We start from the raw sequence: 20,715 nt of genomic DNA on the forward strand, positions 1-20,715 counted from the left end.
GTGACTCATGGTCCTTGGCGTTTCAGCGAGACGTTTAACTCGCGGGGTCAGTCCCTCCAGTGGGACTATGTCGCGGCCGACCCAGCGCGGAGCTATGGCCTGCACGCGCTCGTAGGCTGAACTGGGGTGACCACCGGATCTCAACATCCAGCCCGTCGCCCAGTTCAGCTTTCTTGCTTGAAGATCTCACAGGAACACTGGAGAAAAAAGCTGTCTAAAAACCTTTTTAAGAAAAAAATCCTGCCAGGACCGAAGATCCCAGCAAGGTATCTAGGTCCTTACTCCTGACTAGACAGAAAAAAACTGATTTGCTGTGGCAGAGAGAGAGAGGATATACCCTCGGGGACTGCCCCTAGGGTGTGGCCAGAGCATTTTATTTCCTGTCTAGTCCTACTCCTGTGGAGGCAACATAACCCGAAGGTGCTGTATCACCGAGGACTACGTCTGTCAATGAGCGATAGAGAAATATTGTTATTTTTTCAAAATTGTTGCTCTTTTTTTGTTTATAGCGCAAAAAGTAAAAAATCGCACAGGTGATCAAATACCACCAAAAGAAAGCTCTATTTGTGGGAAAAAAAAGGACATAAATTTCGTTTGGGTACGGTGTTGCATGACCGCGCAATTGTCAGTTAAAGTCGCACAGTACCGAATCGCAAAAAGTGGCCCAGACGTAAGACAGCAAAATCCTCTGGTGGTAAAGTGGTTAAAAAATGCAAATCAATTTATAACTTTTTTTTCCTGGATATCTTTGTCGTTATTCTGTTTCTCACTGTTGAAATAAACCTACCATTAAAATTTAAAATTTTAGACTGATCATTTCTGTGTCAGTGGGCAAACATACAAAATTTGCAGGGGATCAAATACTTTTTTCCCTCACTGTACGTTGCATTACATTTTTTTTTTTTTTTTTTACATATTTATGCAATTTTTTTTACCTTTATTAATTTGTTAATAACTTTTCATGGCTTTGTACCAGAAAAATAATGTCATCATAAAGGGGACACAATGGAGAACACTTTTTTTTTTTATTTTTGTATACAGTAGCACTAGTTGTTTTATACAGAAAACCAAGTTTGTGCCTCCACCTCCCCAAACACACACAAAATACAAACTGCTTTGGTATTCTACGTAGGTACAACATTATTGCCAAATCAATATGTCCATATCTGAAATATAAACACCACTCTGGTTCTCTAGTGCTGAAGTTCAGCTTGTTGAAGGAAAAACTCTAGTTCTACTAAATAAATCTGTTACATAGTGTTACACGAGCCATGTTGTATCACAATGTTATTAAACATTACATAGATAAGTCCCCATTCACACTGGGGCGACCTGTGAGGCGACCTGGTCGCCTCACAGGTCGCCTTCCATAGGGAAGCTGCGGACCGGTTCTAATAGGAGCGACACAAGTCGCTCCGACTTAGAAAAAGGGTCCGGAGCTTCTTTGGGGCGACCCGGAGCGACCGTCATAGACTTCAATGTTATGAAGTCCGTGCCGGCCGCTCCGAGGTCGCCCGGGAAGTCGGATCGCCCCAGTGTGAACGGGGCCTATCTGGTGGCAAAAAAAAAGACAAAGTGGCCCATTAAGTTTGCCCCCCCCCCCCCCCTTTAGGCCCCGTTCACACTTAGAGCCGGTTCACACTGAGGCGACACGACTCCTTACTACTTCGGGGGCGACTTGTGCATTACATTGCACCACGACTTCGGAGCAACTTGCAGGGACTTCACATAATGGAAGTCTATGCAAGTCGCTCCGAGGTCGCCCCGAAATAGTACAGGACCCTTTTTCTAAGTCGGAGCGACTTGTGTCGCTCCTATTAGAACGGGCCCTGTAGCGGACCACCATTGCTGCCCAGCAAAACGCATGCGTAAATGGTTCCACGTTCAGGGACAAGATATAATTCCTGAGCTTCCTTGCCACAACAAACACACAAAGGGCAACACATTTAAGTGAATGGGCTGCCCTAAGGGCGAAACATGGAATCTAGTAAAAATCGCCCAAACAAGACTAAGAGCGAGAACGCAATTTCCCACTACCTGAAGTGTAAACAGGGTCCTTAACCCTGAAGTAACACAAATATGTGAGCTCACTGCACTGGGCGGTTTGCCGTTGGGGCCGCATATTTGTGTATCGCTCTCTGTGCTGGGAGCACACTGTGCGGCATGCTCCCATCACCGAGAGCCCTGGGCCCCATACTAACCCTAACCGTCAGGACCAGGAACTCCCAATTTCAGGTCACCTGATCGCTGTGGTAGCCTCTGATTGGCTACTACAGTGATCAGTAACTGGGAACCCTGCCCCTGTGTTTCTCTCTGTGAATGGAGAGGACAAATACATTGTATCTCTGTCCCTGTTTGCAGAGAAAAAAAAAAAGAAAGAAAGAAAAAAAACCTAGATCAAGGTTTGATCTAGGTCAGTGCCAGGGTTAGTGTTTGGGTCAAGTAAGTGTCAAAGGTCAAAGTCAGTATATTTTGGGCAGGGTTTTGTTTTTTTGTTTTTTAATTCGTATCAGTGTGTCTTAGGTAGGACAAAAAAAAACTAAACACTATTGTTTCTGGGCTGTACTACGCGTACAAACATACACATATGTGGTATCATTGCGATAGTCAGGAGCAGGAGAAATTATTTTAGGCTGTTCTTTGGTGGTAGGTTATGGTAGGAACATGAAATATACAGGTAAATAAAAAAAAAAACAATGGGATTTTTGACTTACCGTAAAATCAAGTTCTCTGATATTCATTGATGGACACAGCTTCTGATCTCCATAACTGATGGGTTATACTGCCCCCTACAGGAGTAGGACATTAGGCTGAAAAAAAGTCTGGCTACGCCCATGGACAGTCCCAGGGGGTATATACTCCTTCGCTCTGCTATAGGCACTCAGTTTAGTTACAAGCAGTGTTAGAAAAATGACAACTCCACAGAGGGGTGGGTGCTGTGTCCGTCAATGAACTTTAAAGAAATTGATTTTACGGTAAATCAAAAATCCCATTTCTTTTGTTTATTGACAGACACAGCTTCTGATCTCCATAACCGTTGGGACATCCCAAAGCAGTGTTAAACATGAGGGGTAACAGCAAAAAAATTCCCAAGGCTAAACAGTAGCAAACCAGGCAACAGGAGCTCATCCAAAACAACTGGAGCCCACCTAAAAAAAAAAAAAAATACAACAATACACCCTCAAAGAGGATCAGGTCCTCTCAACAGCAGCCTGAAAAACCTTGCGCCCATAAGAAGCATCCACAGATGCCACATCCACTTTATAAAACTTTGTAAAAGTGTGCACCGACGACCAAGTGGCCGCCTTGCATTCCTGCGTCACCGACGGCTGATTACGGAAGGCCCAGGAGGCAATAAGCTCCCTAGAAAAGTGTGCCTTAACAGGTAAAGGAAGAACTTGACCCTTGATAGAATAGGCCTGAACCACTGTTTGTCTGATCCATGTGGAAATGGTCACAGAGGAAGCAGACAACCCTTTAGGAGACTCATCTGTGAGCACAAGAGAGAGAGAGTCTGCCTTCCTGAAAGACTCCGTAGCATCCAGGTACACCCTAATTGCCAGGACCACATCCAAGGCAATTTCCTTCAGATGTTTAGGGCTGGGACACAGGGAAGGCAACACAATGTCTTCATTCAAATAAAAAAATCAGAGACAACCGTTGGAAGGAACAACAGCTAGAGGAGAACCACCTTATCTCTGTGAATCACCAGGTAAGGTAAAGTGAATGACAGGATAATGCCGCCAGTTCCCAAACCCTGCACGCAGAGGTGATAGCCCCAAAAAAGGCCACCTTCTGGGACAACGTAAGCAGGGGAATCTCCCAAAGATTCTCAAAGAGAGGCTTCTGGATGGCCAAAACCATCAAATTGAGACCCCAAGGCGGCAACAAAGAACGCACTGGAGGAACCAAAATGTCAGACACCCTGAAGAAAGGTACGCACCAAGGAGTGTGTGGCCAAAGGTCATTGGAAGAAGACTGCCAAAGCCAACACCTGGCCCTTGATAAGGACAATTTCTGTTCAACCTGTTCTGTTGAAGGATGGTCAAGATCCGAGCCACTGAGAAAGAGCGAGGATGAACCTCAAGAGACTCACACCACGCAATGTACGTCTTCCACGTATGACGGTAGATCTTCCTAGAAGAATATTTCCTAGCTTTTAACAGTGTAGGAATCACCAACTCAGATAAACCTCTATCCTTCAGCACCTGGCATTCAACAGCCAAGCCGTTAAAGCCAGGGACTGTAAAGCAGGATGGCAGATCGGTCCTTGGGACAGCAAATCCTCCCTGGGAGGAAGCTTCCAAGGAACGTCGGCAACCAGCCGCACCAGATTGGCGAACCAAGCCCAGCAAGGCCAGTCCGGAGCCACTAAGATGACCGGAATCCCTTCTGCCTCGATCCTGCGTAGAAGTCTTGGCAGAAGCTTGAGAGAACTGGATCCCACTGGGACCCCAGCCCATCTGTGGCATCCACCAGAGGATCCCTTGACCGAGCCACAAACCTCTGCAACTTTCTGTTGAGCCGAGACACCAACAGATCCACCTCGGGGATGCCCCACCACAGACACAAATGATGAAACACCTCCGGATGAAGGAACCACCCTCCCTAGTCCAACGACTGTTGACTCAGTTAATCCACCTGCCAGTTTTTCACCCCAGGAATGTGTACAGCGGAGAGGGCTGGAACGAACCCTTCTGCTCACCTTAGAATGCTGTTCCCCCTTGGTGTTTAACATAAGCCACATCCATGGCATTGCCTAATTTAATGCGCACTGGACAACCCTGAAGACGATCCGTCCAATGGTCCAGACACAGTCTAATCGATTGGAGTTCCAAGACATTGATTGGTAGTCTGGACTCTTTCAGTGTCAAGATCCCTTGAGCAGAATGCTTGCCAAAGATGCCTCCCCAGCTGGACAGGCTGGCATCTGTGGTGGCCACTGTCCAATACAAGGGGAGGAAGGATTTGCCCAGCCGAAGCGCCGGAGAAGGAAGCCACCATATCAGGGACTCCTTCGTTTCCCTTCCCAGCTGGATTTGATTGTCCAGCGACTGCGGAGTCTTGTCCCATTTGGCCAGAATCTCCCTTTGCAGGGACCTCGTATGGAACTGTGCATGCAAGTCCGGAGGGATGACCATCTGCCGAGACAAATTGCAGCCTGCAGTTTCTGTAGTTTGTGCTAAGGAAGGAGCACTCTGGCTATGGCTGAGTCCAGAGTTAGGCCCGATAGTCCAGCTTTGTGGACAGAACAAGAGCAGACTTCCGAAAATTCTGAATCCAGCCGAATTCCCACAGAGTTCATATTGTGATCTCCATGTTTTCCAGCAGAGCAGTAGGAGCCCAGTGCCGTGATCCCCCATTGGTGTAACAAAGCTAGCACTGGGGCTAACACTTTTTTAAAGACCCTAGGAGCGGAGGCAAGACCAAAGGGTAACACCACAAATGGATAATGCTCCTCTCCCAAAGCAAAGTGGAGAAAGCGCTGGTGACTGGCACATATTGGAATATGAAGATAGGCATCCTTGCTGATAGAGGCAAGGAAATCCCCCTGACACAGGGATGCCACCACCGTGCAAATGGACTCCATTATGAACTTCTGTACCCGCACAAAGCAGTTCAGTGCCTTGAGGTCCAGGATTGAGCGCACTTTGCCTTCCTTCCTGGAAATTGTAAACAGGTTTGAGAAAAACCCTGAAAACCTCCCCAACAGACCCTGTAAGCAGTCCGAGGCCAGGCGCAAGTTGGAAGGAAAGAACCTTGTCGGGGGACAAGAGCGAAACGATCTTGTAGCCGGACTGAATGACTTTGTGGACCCACTTGTCTTGTTTCAGGAAAGTTTACGGGTCCGTAAACCAGCAAAGACATCCCCCCCACCCTGATGCAGGCGAGGGCACACTTTCATGCTGAAGGACCCTTGTCCGCAGGTCTGGAGGAGCCTGCTCTCAGTTTGCCAGACCATGTTAGATTGGATCCTCCAGAGGAGGCCCTGAAGAGCTTCGAGCCCTTGTCAGTCGACCCTGAGGGACAAAAAAACTTCTTCTGAGCCGAGAAGGAAGGTCCACGTCTACAACGAGGTTCCTTGCCCTTAGTAGCCTGCGGAAGAAAGGTAGTCTTCCCCCGTGAGACCTTTTATGATGTCATCCAGGGTAGCTCCAAACAGGCAACCTCCTTGAAAGTGAAGATCAGTCAAGGCCTTTTTGGAGGTCTGGTCCGCAGGTCAGAATTTGAGCCAAAAGACACGCCAAAGGACCACTGCCAAAATAGAAAGCCGCGCCACTAGGGCAGCCGCATCCAAAGAGGCATCACTGATAAACTGCAGCCACTGGACCAGCTGGTCTGCCAGCTCAGCAAACGCAGGAGGGAGAGCTGTAAAAAGCTTAGCCCACTCGGTCAAAGTTTGCCACACCAAGGCAATGGTAAATACCGGCCTCAGTGCCGAATCAGCCAGAGTGTACATATTGCGGGCCACTGCTTCTACCTTCCAGTGAGTCGGATCCTTAAAGGCCGGGGACTCTTCAACCGGAATCACGGTTGCCTTGTTCAACCTGGAAACCGGAGGGTCCACCACCGGTGGAACAGTCCGCTTCTTAATAAGAGACTCCTCATAGGGGTAACGCCTAGAAAAGCACTTAGGGACCCCAAGGGGACGCTTTGGTCGTCCCCACTCTTTAGCAACAATTCTGTCAAAATAGGTGGGGAAAGGAAACACCTTTGCGAGTGGCACTTTGAGTGGCAAAGGGAACCTGTGCCTCCATCGCAGCTGCGTCACCACGAGGCTTACAGGGATCCAGAAGGGACAGACCCAAGCAGGACTGGGGGCCCAGACAGGAGCCCCAGACCCTACCAGGCCAGACTGGGGTGACCACTGGATCTAGATTATTCAGCCCGTTGCCCAGCCCGGCAGCTGATTGTAGAGCTCACAGTAAAAAAACAGGAGAAAAAAATTCTATCTAAAAAGTAAAAATTTGCCATGACCAAAGATCCCAACAAGGAACTAGGTCCTTACTTCTGACTAGGCAGAAAAAAACTGAGTGCCTATAGCAGAGAGAGGGAGTATACCCCCGGGATTGCCCATGGGCGTAGCCAGACTTTTTTTCTGCCTAGTGTTCTACTCCTGTAGGTGGCAGTATAACCCAACGGTTATGGAGATCAGAAGCTGTGTCCAGCAATAAACAAAAAGAGAAAAAATGTTTTTGTTTTTTTTTTTTTTACTATTTTTGGGCCAGTTTTCTATTGGTAACAAAAAAAAATATTATTATTATTAATATGGAGATAGCCATTACCATTTACAACCAAATAAAAGCCCAATTTGTCCTGGAAAAAAAACAAGGTGTAATTCAACTGGATGTACAAAGCAGTTGTAACAATATGTACGGTTTTACTAACGCATGTCAAAGTTGCAAAATTGTGCTTAAGCATTAAGATTTGTTTTACCCTAAAGGCCCGTACACACGTACCGATCGTCGGCCGAAAAGCTTCGGCCGACGCCCGATCTGCCGACTGTAGGCTTGTTAGTATGATGCCTCCGACATCCGACAGCGCACATTCGGCCGAAAAGAATCTGTCATGCAAGCATTAAAATTTTTGTATGCCGACACCAGAGCGGCCGATTGTTCGCCAGTCAGTACAGAATTCGGCCGACAGACCGCAGATTTGCAAGACTGGGCATGCTCAGAAAAGAAAAAACACACGGAAAGTTAACCATTACATGACATCACTTCTGCAGTCGGCGGACAAAATTCTTGTGCTGTCTTTGCACTTTTCAACAGACACCGACAGCCCGGGGACAAAAGACGGCCGATCGTTCGCCGACGATCGGTACGTGTGTACGGGGCTTTAGGCATGAAGGGGTTATGTAGCATTACATTAGCTTACCTGTCCTTAGATGTGATAACTACATAGGGCAGGGATATGCAAACTGTGGCCCTTCAGCTGTTGCAAAACTGCAAGTCGCATCATGCCTCTGCCTCTGGGTGTCATGTTTGTGGCTGTCAGTCTTGGTATGCCTCATGAGACGTGTAGATCTGCAAAAGCTGGAGGGCCACAATTTTCATATCCCTGACATAAGGGTTCATTCACACCCGCGGCCAGGGGTTGCAAAACCAAGCAGTTGAGCAGCAGTTTCACCCCTCCAGGAAGCCCACCTAAACACCAACATGAAGCTACCCAGGGCTGTACACACACAGCGCTGCCGTGGCAGTGATGCTGAGCTTTTCAAATTAAACAGCATATTACATTTGGTGGGCGTTGCCACCGAACGCAAACTATGCAAGTCTATGGACCTGCGCTCAAACCGCGTGCAAAGCAAGAAATTTCAGCACTATGGTGTGGCATTTAAAGGGTTAGCCTGGGCACTGAGGTGATAAATCAGTTTCTGATTGCCTTTCAAATGGCTCTGAAAAGTGATTTACTGTGGATCGCTTTTAAGAGGGGTGGCAAGGGCTGTCGCAGATGTGAACGAGCCCTTACATTTCTTTTTTTAACACCTTTTTCTTTTAGTCGAGTTATCCTGCCATTAACACACCTCCTCTCCTGGGGTGACAGCTGTACTGAGTAGCATTGTCACCCTAGAACAGGAAATGTGTTAGGACTACTTAACACTGTGTCCTACCTGATCCCCTAAGGCAGTCAGATATACATAACTCCCCCTCTTCTCCATAACAGTAGGGTTGTGTTTTGTAGTCTGCAGAGAAATATGCTAAAGGATAACGGAGCAGAGGCAGGAGAGTACAGGAAGTTATTAGCTCACAGGATCTCTGGCTGCATGAACATTTTTTTTTTTGCAATTGTCAAACAGATAAAATGCTTTCAGCTATACAGTATATTTAACAGACCAAGAGGGAGCGCTATATATTTAACAGACCAAGAGGGAGCGCTATATATTTAACAGACCAAGAGGGAGCAAATGTGTCATTAGAGGTTACATACACTATTAGGCCCCCTTCACACATACGGTCCCGTTCAGTTCATCAGTTCAGTCATGTCAAATGTATCAGTTTTTCGTCCGTTTTTCATCCGCTGTCGTCCGTTTTTCATCCGCTGTCGTCCGTTTTTCATCCGCTGTCGTCCGTTTTTCATCCGCTGTCGTCCGTTTTTCATCCGCTGTCGTCCGTTTTTCATCCGCGGCCGTCCGTTTTTCATCCGTTTTTCGTCCGATCCGTTTTTTTGACGGATGAAAAATAGGGCATTCATCTGTTCAAAAAAAACGGACATTTACGGAAGCGGATGAAAACAGATGTTAACGGATGATCATCCGTTGTGGTCCATTTTTACATAGAGATACATTGATGTCCATTTTTCATCCGTCCACGGATGGATGAAAAACAGACAAACGGACAGCATGTGTGAAAGGGGCCTTAAGCCTGGACTAATTCGCTCCACCAGAAGAAGGAAAGAAAATACTACCTGATCCCTTTTAGTGCCCGTTCACATACGAGCGACGCTACTTCCCGGGGCGACCTCCGAGATCGCGGTGCGAGCAGCGCGCCGCGACCTCGGAGTGGCCGCCACGGACTTCATAACATTGAAGTCTATGGCGGTCGCCTCCTGGTCGCCCCAAAGAAGCTCCGGACCCTTTTTCTAAGTCGGAGCGACTTGTGTCGCTCCTATTAGAACGGGTCCGCAGCTTCCCTATGGGAGGCGACCTACGGCGACCTGTGAGGCGACCAGGTCGCCTCACAGGTCGCCTTAGTGTGAACGGGGGCTTAAAGCAGTCAGATATTACCTGGATCAACAATCAATAGTAAATGTTTTTAGCCAGTTGTATTTCATGCTTTTTTTTTTCCATTTGGGAAGCATGCATATAAAACTATAGTATAGATCTACATTTGGGTACGGCTGACTGACTCGCTACCTCTGCTGGAAGTCTGTTCAAGGCATCAAACTACATTTTCTGCAAACTTTAATTACAGTAGTGACTTTTGTATGTTAAGTGTTTCTATCTGTATACATAATACAAGCAAATGTTAAAACACTAAAGCCTCGTACACACGCATCGATTATTTGCCGTGAATTTTCGGCCAATGTCCGATCGGCCGATTTTCGACTTGTTAGTATGATGCTTTCGACAACCGACTCCGACTCTTCGGCCGAATAAAATCTGGTGTGCAGGCTATAAAATTTCTGTTGGCCGTCAACACAACGGCCGATTTTCCGTCAGTCAGTACAGATTTCGGCAGACAAAAATCTGATGAGCAAGACTGGGCATGCTCAGAGAAGAAAAAACACACGGAAAGTAAACCAGCACATGACATCACTTCTGAAGTAGATTTTTGTTGGCCGAGAAAATTTGTGTGCAGTCTAGGCACATTCCAACCAACAAAACACAACTTGGACAAAAGACGGCCGAACGGTCGGCCGATAATCGCTGCGTGTGTAGGAGGCATTAGGCTATGTTCAAATATATTTGCGAAGAGGATGCATTTTGAAATGCAACCGATTCGCATGACGTGAACCGGCAGCCTTCTCTATGAAGCCAGTTCACATAAATGCAGTGCAGCAGCAGCGCAAATTCCTGAAAGGACCCGGCGTGGATTTGGGGAGGGGAACCCCCACGCCATTTTTTTTTTCACAATTTTTAATTGCCAGCAATGTTTTTTGTTTAACTTCAGCTGTCGGCGGAGAATCAGGCTGACAGCTGATGAGTCATCCGTTGTGAAGGGACATGGCGGCCGGTTTCCCAGCCACTCCTTAACAACCAGCCAACGATAAAGATGCCCGTGGCTGCCAGCTCCAACAATTTGCATCTGAACCGCATCTAAAATCGCAGCTGAACCGCTGAACAGATGCTATGGAAATTTGCACTGGACATCTGTGACCTAAGCCTAAGCGTAGGTTCACACATGTGGGGTCGGGAATGCTTGCAAAGTCCTTCACATTCCCAACCAGGAGGCAAACATGCTGCTCTTTAGAGGTGCCTTTAACTCCTTATGGCACCCCATGAACTGGCAAAGTGCACGGAAACTGCATGGCCCCACAAAACCATGCTGTTTCGAACGGACATTATTTAAAAAAAAAGGTCCAGGACTTTTTTCCCCACTGAAATGAAAGGGCTGCCCTACCCACAGGGGTGTAAACCTAGGCTAAGCTGGTAGGTTTGCTGCCTTTAGTTTATACATTATAGTAAAATAAGGATGGACTGATACCAGTTTTTTAAAATCGAGTACGAGCACAAAAAAACTTCCCGGTTACCAATTTTACAACACCTATTTTTAGTTTCATGTGACACATTATAAAATGAGCTAATATATTAATCTAATACTACATACAATTTATATGGTTCTGTTTATTTAATTACCAAATTATTATTTATATTGCGTTTCAAACCGTATCCAATTCGCATGATATGTGAACCAAACCAGCTTTCTTTGGAGCTGGTTTACTTTAGTGTGGGAAAAGGGGGATGAAGGAGCCAGAGAGACTGTTCCTAAAAGAGGTTGCATAAAGGGATGCTCACAACTGCTATATTTCAAAAATGATCAACTTTATTGAAAAAATAGGGCACTGTATAACATATTGGAACACGCCCCAAAGCATTGGGGTCATGACACACATATATAGATCAAATGCAGTGAAAACACATGTGAGACAGCATTAAAAACATCACAATGACAGATACACACACTACTGGCCACACCACCCACCGGGATTACTGTGACACAACTACAGCGGTTGGCAGTATATGGCCCAAACGGACCCTGTAATACTGTCAGTAACCGCTGGAGGAGTGCCGGCATGCCACAACCAACCTGCTGCAAATGAAAAAATTGCTAATATGGGTACATAGGACTATGTTGGGTCAATGTTGGTAAGTGGAGAATATTGTCACTAACTGACTAGATTGACTAATCCATGGACATAGGGAAGGACCCACAGTGTAGCAATACTACCAATGACCAAATCAGACAGTGACTAATAAGCAATCAAAGAATAGGTCTCAACATGGACATGAATGTCCCACCAATTAATTGGTAATGTAGAACTTGGGACCTCCTATTGTTATTCCATAGCGACAAGGAACAGTGCGTGACAGGGGGAAGATAGACAGAGCAGCGATTCTTCTAACATTCTTCAGTTCATAAGGAGTCAAGAAATGACTTGGCTATAGTTGATGGGATGACATTGAAGATAACAGATTGAGCAACCAGAGATCAATTGCATCCAGGGGCAGATGAGGTGGACCTTATGGAGCTATGAAATCATCTGTTGTGAACCTTAGGCAATAAAGGGGTAATAGGGAGAGATACTGTATAGGGAAACAGTGAGGGCTCACACCAGTTGGACGCAGATGGTGAGCGGAGTTCCAGCCGCACTCTTATACAGCCAATACTATAGATTCAAACAGAGTGCAGAGTGAACGGCTTCAGCAAGTAGGAAGTTCCCATAGGTGCGTGGCCAACAGCGTATGACGTCAACGTGTTTCGCGTGCGTGACGCACGCTTCTTCAGGACGTCATTGTGTGGGCGGGGAGAAGTTTTAAAGGATATCCTTGATTGCAAATCAGTCACCGCTGATAGAGGAAGGAAAACATTTTATGCAAATGACCCGACCCACTTCTAATGAAACGCAATCTTGTGGATGCGATGGGGTATTTAAAAAACTTAGTACATATATTACAACTCTGACATTGTACACAGACGGGGCAATCTGTAAATTATCTGTTAATACGAACAGTACACTGAAAAGGGAAAGTCAGGACAGTCCTAGACTTTACAAAACCCTTTAGGGTAGACCAAATAGCAGTACCCAGGATACTATTACAGTCAGATTGACAAAGGGGAGTTAATCAGTGCATTCGCTATTTAAGCCAATAACTACAATCCTAATAATTTCAGGAGGCACGATGTAATACTTATACACAAAGAGACAGAGAGAGAGGTTAGGCCTTGGTAGCCATAACACTAGAGCATTCTTGGCAATAAACTTAAAGAAACACAAAGCACTTGAAGAGAGAGGACAAAAGGCCATACTCCACATCTTATAAATTAGTAGTGTCAACATTTGATCACACTCATATTGGCAGTAATTGTCCAAACAATATATAGTCGTTTTAGAGATATTTTTAACAAGATAAAGGAACTACCTATTAGTAGCACCAACCAGGGGTGCCATGGCAGGTAACTGGTAGTATCCCAATACCCCTATATCATTCCTCTGTAAATGGGGGGCACAGCCCTAATACAGAGGAATAGACATTATCAGGAAAAGAGCCCCCACCATAAAGTCCATTTTGGAGTACCCATTGGGATCAAGGTGTAGCTGAATAGTACTTACTACATCCAGTGACACAATGTGTACTAAATACCCAAGGGATAGAGACTTTTAATGAATCAGGGGAAGGAATGGGGGGAAGCAAGATAGATGTAATAAACTTCTATACCCCTGTTGATCAAACTATGGAAAGCATAACGATCTAATGATACTATGGTATTACACATACAGTTGATGGAGGAGAAAAGAGGATGCATGTTACAGCCAGCCATGGTACAAAGCAGATATTAAGGCTCAAGGAACACCCGCAGGCTCATATCGGTATTTAAGCCCTGGGGTGCTAGTGTTTGTAGGCGGAAAATCCATGCCTTCTCCTCCATCAGCATTACCCTATCATAGTCGCCCCTCCTGGCTGAGATCTTTAGAGCCCAAAATCCCTTGATCTTAAGGCCTTGTGGGTCTCCGTTATGCCTCTCTGCGAAGTGCAGGCCAATTGGTGTTTCCTCCTTCAGGCGTACACTCTTGAGGTGCTCATTAATTCTTACTCGTAATTGCCTTTTAGTTTTGCCAACATATAACTTGTGGCAAGGGCACTCCATTAAGTATAGAAGGCGTGAAGTCGCACAGTTAATAAAAGGAGTCAATTTTATAAATCACTTCCCCTTTAGAATCTGTATATGTCTGGGCTTTCTCCACATAGCCACAGATATTGCAATGGCCACATGGGAACATGCCTTTAATTGGTGGAAGATCGGTCCGCCAGTTTCGCTTCGGGGGTCCTAACGAACTCCGAGCGAACTAGCTGATCGCTTAAGTTCATCGCTCTTCTGGCTACTATGAGTGGTCTGGGGCCTACAATTTCTTTGAGGGATTCATTTTTTTGGAGAATATGCCAGTGCTGTTCTAGTATCCCTTTAACCTCATGCCAATGGCACCCAAATTTAGTTATTAATCTTGGTGAGTTAGTGCTTTCCTTCTGGGGTCTATTTTGAATCAAGAGGTCTTCTCTATTTTGCTGTCCTGCCTTCCTTTTTGCCCTTCTAATTGTGCGGTGGGAGTAGCCGCGTTCACGAAACCTGTCATAAAGGTCCTTGGATTCCCTGATGTAATCTTCTTGAGTAGAACAGTTTCGTTTTAGCCAAATGAATTGGCCTACTGGGATTCCTTTTTTCAGGCTCCTTGGGTGATGACTATCTGCCCTAAGGAGTGTGTTGGCAGCTGTAGATTTCCGAAAGGTGGAGGTTTTTAGCCTTCCGCCCTTAAGCTCAATATTCAAGTCCAGAAAGGAGATAGATTTTTTATCTACAGTATAAGTTAGATGTATATTCCTATTGTTGTTATTTAGTTCGGACATGAACTCTTCTAGTTGGGGCAGTGTACCATCCCATACCATGAGAACATCATCTATGTACCTCAGCCAAGTCAACGCATGGCTGAGGTACATAGACGAGGCGTACACTGTCTCCTCTTCCCACATGCCGAGATGTAGACAGGCATAGGATGGTGCCCAAGGGGCCCCCATTGCAGTGCCCCTGATCTGCTGATAGTAACTCCCAAGAAATTGAAAGAAGTTGTTCTGGAGTGTTAGTTCTAGTATTTCAATGAGGAACTCGTTTTGTGCTCCCTTCAAAGGGAATTTTTGGTCTAAAAAGTGGTACACAGAGAGGATACCCCAAGGGTGGGGTATAGAGGTATAAAGTGATTCTACATCTATACCTACAAGTAACACCTCTTTTTCAAACTCCAAATCTTTAATCTTGTTCAAGACGTCCCCCATATCTCTCACATACGAGGGAAGGTCAAGAACAAAATCCTTGATTAAAGAGTCCAGGTATTTCCCTATCCTTTCCAGGGGCCCACCACAGGCCGAGACCATCGGCCTACCTGGTGGGTCCACCTGGTTTTTATGGATCTTCGGGATGATGTAAAATGTTGGAACATTATATTCGACCACCTGTAGAAATTGCCTTTCTTTTGCCGAAATGAGTGATGCTTCATAAGCCAAGGCAAGTTTTTCATTGACGCTAGAGACCAACGTTGGTAAGGGGTTATTCTCAAGTTTCTTATATGTACTCTTGTCAGAGAGGAGGCGTAAAGCCTCCTTCTCATACTTATCTGCTGACAAGAGCACTACATTCCATCCCTTATCGCTTTTTTTGATCTCCAGATCGTCTGCATTTTTCAGGTCCCTAAGAGCCCTTCTCTCACTGCGTGAGAGATTGTCAGAGGACATAGAGCTCCAGTTGATAGATTTCAGGTCTTCCTCGACCAGCACAAGGAACAGGTTCAGCCATTTGTTTGTGCGAAACGTAGGCATCACCGTTGAACGTATACAGATGTTACTTTTTCGTATAGCATCTGTTCCGTATGGGAGCTCACCGTCCTCTGAGGTCTCACCAGCTTCCTCCAGTAAAGATTCAAGGGTATCAAAGGCAATTCTTTATTCCTCATTAAGTTGTTCCTCATTCGATGGTTCAACTTCACTAACATGAAGTAGTCTGTAATAGACTTTTCTCAAGTATAGACAGAGGTCCTTGTAGACCTCAAAGTGGTCCATACCTGAGGTAGGAGAGAAAGTCAGGCCCTTTTTAACAGCTCAATATGGGTTTTTTTCTAACAGGAAATTTGAAAGATTAATAACCTTCTGATCATCAGGTTGTTCTATCGTAGACGTCAATTCTCCTGTATTGGGGATATAATTAGCACTTTCAGAGTTTACTTGGCAATTTATTACCGACGATTCCTCGTTCTCGTCCGTTTTTCCCAGACGTTCCCCTGAGTTCCTTCTCTTTCTCTGTCGTTTCCTCCACCTTTGCCTTTTTTGGGGGGTTTTTTCAGGATACCCTTCGTTGTGGGCGGGGTGACCTCCCCCGCTGACTCTCCCCCTAAAAAAGTAACTGAGCGTTCCTCCTCATCACTCCCAGATGGCATGGAATCATTCCCAGAATAGATCCTATAGCTGCCACCCCTTCTCTGCGATCTACTTCGCCTATTTTTAGGCGCCAAGTCAAATATCTCACCACGTGACCAATCATCTAAGTCTCTCTGAAACTTTGATTGTTTTGTATTTTTCAATCCTTTTTGTGTCCTTTATATTTCTCTCTTCAAAAAGTCATTCAATTTTTGAAATTCATCCAAGTCTTTATGAGGCTCTAGTTTATTTAGCATAAGTTTTGTTTTCTCTTGGATTTCCTCCAGCTGCAGTTTCTCTTTCTCAACTATAAGTCCCATAATTCTAATTCCATGTGCTATACACTCAGCCTTCCACTTATCGAGGAATCGCTCAGTGTGTAGATGCATGGCTGGGATGACATGTTCACGTAGCCCCCTAGGTATAATCCCCTGAGAGATATATGACTCTAGAGACAGGACATCCCATTTTCTATGTAGTGATCGAATGAGTAATCGTTTATGTTCCTTGAATAGACTTTTCAAATCCCCATTGGCATCTGTACCTAGACTGCTATGGTCAAACGTTGCCCTGATCTCGGCATCAAGGGAATCCCCTATCATAAAAGCCATATTGTGCCCAGAAAGTAAACACTAAAGAAATACAGAACCCCAACTGTGGACAACGTCAGTTTTTTCAAGATAAAACCTTGGGTGAACCCCCTAGTCGCACATATGAGTCTCACTGCATCCGATGCTTCAGTGTTTTAAATCCCAAACATGATGGGATATATGTGAAGAACCCCATATAGGATGTGGTCTCACACCTAGAGAAAGAATTGATCCAGAGTGGATCAAAAAAAGCAGGCAATGTAAAAATGAACTAGTGTGGAGACCTGTAGGGCCAATTGTGACTTGCAGTTTGTGTGGGCCAACTGCAGTGTGATTTTAAAAAGAGTTAGGCCCCTTTCACACAAGCGGACCGTTCAGATCCGCCTGTCCGTTTTTCAGGCGGATCTGAACGGATGTCCCATGCATCTCTATGGGGCATCGAATGTCAGCGAAGACATGTCTACTGACATCCGTTCTGATCCATCAAATCCGAATGGATAGAAACCCTATTTTCCATCCATCTGGTGGATCAGATCGGATGAGAACAGACAGAAAGTTTTAGTATTGGAGCATTTGCACAAGTACAAGTACTCAGGCAAATGCTTAGTATTAGCACCGATACAACTTTATGGTAAAATATACCTTACTTATCGATTTTTGGCCACTTTTGTCCATGTTGGGCTATTGTTAGAATTTAAAGCTGGTTACTGAGAAAATATCCAACAATACTTGTTGTAATAGGGCTGGTTCACATAGAGCCCAGTGCGTTTTTATTCCGCATCAAAAACGCATGGTTAAAATGATATTAAAGTCTTGTTTTTTTTTTTTCTTTAGTTATAAATAACAAACATTTTATACTTACCTGCCCTGTGAAATGGTTTTGCACAGAGCAACCCAGATCCTCCTCTTCTCAGGTCTCTCGCATTGTTTTTTGGAGATTTTAATGAGTTGGCTCTTTTCAATCACGTCACTTCCAGTGAGTCCTCAGCAGTAGTAATTGCAGATTTTGATGATATGGCGGTTTTAACAGAACACCGGCAGTGTATATACTTTGGTACACAACGAGTTGACTGTTTTGATAGAAAACTGGCTAAGAAATAAACAAGTTGTCACTGCCTTGGAGGTGGCCACGTTTTTGGTTACTAGCGGGCGCACTAACAATGTCCACTCATATCATGTACTGTATACGCTGCCGGTGTTCTGTGAAATCTGCAATTATACTGCTGCTGGAGAGTCACCGGAAGTGACGTAATTGGAGATTTTGACGAGTTGGCTCTTCTGACAGAACACCGGCACTCCTGGCCCCTCCCTCCTGTCAATTGCCCCTCACAGCAAGCAGCTTGCTATGGGGGCACCCGAGCTGAACTGCTGCTCTGTGTGTCCTTTCAAACACGCCCGCCCCCTCTTTCTCCTCATCGACTGACTTTGATTGACAGCAGCGGGAGCCAATGGCACCCGCTGTTGCGTCTCAGCCAATCAGGAAGGAGTCTTTAGACTTCGTGGCTCTCGTGCAACATCGCTGGATTGAGATGGGGCTCAGGTATTAGGGAGGCTGCTGCACACAGAAGGGTTTTTTATTTTAATGCATAGAATGCATTAAAATATTACTAAACCGAGGAGCCTGCATTCACTATATCTGGTCTCCCACAGTAAAGAGAACCTAAAAAAAGAAATAATTATAGTGACTATAAACTGCCAAGTACCTTTTCTCATCAGCAGTATATAGAAGTCTTGTGACTTCTATCGGTGTCTGGTTAAAGCTTGTAAGAGGAGTTTTTATTCTCTTCTGACTGTCCTGAGGTGGCATGATCCCTGACCCTCTGTCCGGACAGTGCTGATCACAGGCACCCTCCCAAGGAAAAAAAAAAACTCTTCACCAATACACACCAAACTGAGCATGTGCAGAGTGACTCCAAAGGCTCTGTTCTATCAGGAGATGGATTGGGGACAGTGGAAGGAGGGGAGGATCAGAAGTCAGGATCAAACAGCCTTTTTATACAATATGAAAGATTAACCCCTTATGTTCCACAGTAAGTATAACAAGCATGCTTTACTGCATATACAGACTGATGTGACTGTTGTGGGATTAGTAACACTTAAAAAAAAAAAAAAAAAAAAAAACCTGTCTTTAGAACCACTTGAAGGGTCCTTTCACATGGGCGGTCCCATCAGGTCCACCTGTCAGTTTTTTTCAGCTGATCTCCATTCACCCCTATGGAGCGGCGGATGTCAGCGGCATGACATGTCCGCTGACGTCCGTCGCTATCCGACCCAGACAGGCGTTCCGTTTTCACCCAATTTTCCCACAGGGGAGAGCAGGACTCTGCACAGTGAGCAGAGACCGACCTGTCATCCGCCTGCTAAGCAGAGATCAGCAGAGCCCATATAAGAGCTGGTTCACACATATGCGATGACAGACATCGCATAGGATTCACAGCGCACTGCTCTGCAAATTACATTGCGATGCAAATTCAGCAATACAGAGTGCATGCATTTGGACCAGACTTGCACAGGACAATTTTTTGGGTCCGCACCAGAATCAGATCGCATGGGTGTTCACACCTATGCAATCTGATTCATGTCTTAACTGACAATTCGCACTGTGATATGTGAACTGGCCTGGGGGTGTCGTTAACTTTGTATTGACACCCCCAGCGATTTGCATATGGCAGTGTGAGCTGCCTGGGAGTTGAGTGCGATGTGGGAACCCCGCATGGGTTCCCGCATTTTATATGTGTAAACTAAAAGGACCCGAACATAAATTCCAATGGCCCTAGTTCATACCAGGGAAGTGTGGTCCAGTGCAGTCAGCAAAAGTAGGACATGTTGCATTTCTTGCTCTATCGTATCTAAAACACATCAGAACGCACATTCCCTCAACTGAGATGAAGAAAAAAAAAAAACGAGGGGAAGCCAAAAGATCGCATCAAAATGTGCGTGCAGAAATTGTGGTGTTAAGTGCCGATTCACATTTGTGCGATCTCAGAGATTGCATGTAATTAGGAGCGCACTGCTCCAAAAATGACATGCGATCTCTGTGCGGTGCAAATTCAGCCTTACAGTTTGTATGGCTAAATTCGCACCGCAATGGCACTAAAACACGCACAGGACCCTTTTCTTGGTCCGCAACAGAATCGGATCGCATGGTGGTCCACACTGGTGCGATCCGATTCTGTGCGAACTTACAGATCGCACTGCAATATGCGATCTGATCTGGGGGAGTCGTTAACTCCTAATTGACACCCCCAGCGTATTGCATATGGCAGTGTGAACTGCCAGGGGTTCGGATGCGATGCGGGGTACACGCTGTATTTTCGCAGCGTTCCCGCATTGCAGAAATGTGAACCGGCACTTAGTGTACAAACTGTATGGCTGAATTTGCACCGCACAGAGATCGCATGTCATTTTAGGAGCAGTGCGCTCCTAATTTCATGCGATCTCTGTGATCGCACAAATGTGAATCAGAACTTAAGGGTGTGACTAATGTCACCACTGGATAACAAAATAAAAGTATGACCATCAGTTGCAACATAGACAAAACTCCCATCCACATGAGATGACAGATCTCAGCATGATGCAGATCATCATCATCAGGGCTCCTGCTGTGTGACACATGACAAATCATTGAGAATATAGAAGAATAGACACATTGTATCACACACCTCCTCTATAATTCCAGGGAGTGATGTGATGATCACCAGCAGGAAGTCACTTACCTCTCCTTGCTGGAAAACTGCAGGGAATCGGATCTCTTCCAGAAAGCCATGGGCTGGCTGTGCCCCGCAGCTTGTCTATACACAGCGGATGATTACACTCCGCACACACACACATACACAGCGCACTCACTCCATACACTTCGCACACACAACCAACACAACTGCTGGCCTGCTCAGAAATGAAAGGAGCCTCGCGATTGGCAAGAAGTTCCCAGTGCCAGCTGCATACAGCTTGTTCCTATTGGAAAGTGAAAGGAGAAAGAAAAGTGGCAGCGGATTGGTCGCT

The 20,715-nt window shown here is 45.6% G+C and overlaps 1 protein-coding gene across 1 annotated transcript in view; it reads right to left on the reverse strand.

Moving 5' to 3' along the window:
* The window catches only part of NSMAF (neutral sphingomyelinase activation associated factor), a 162,734-nt gene extending 142,244 nt beyond the window's left edge, over positions 1-20,490 (reverse strand). Inside the window, exon 1 of the mRNA XM_082257287.1 lies at positions 20,430-20,490. Within this exon, the coding sequence (XP_082113413.1) occupies positions 20,430-20,479 (50 nt within the window). The 5' untranslated portion in view covers positions 20,480-20,490. The remainder of the gene's footprint in view (positions 1-20,429) is intronic.
* Between the last annotated feature and the right edge of the window lie 225 nt (positions 20,491-20,715).

This window comes from Pelophylax lessonae, assembly GCF_965119305.1.
Source record: "Pelophylax lessonae genome assembly, chromosome: 5".
Classification (NCBI taxonomy): Eukaryota; Metazoa; Chordata; class Amphibia; order Anura; family Ranidae; genus Pelophylax; species Pelophylax lessonae.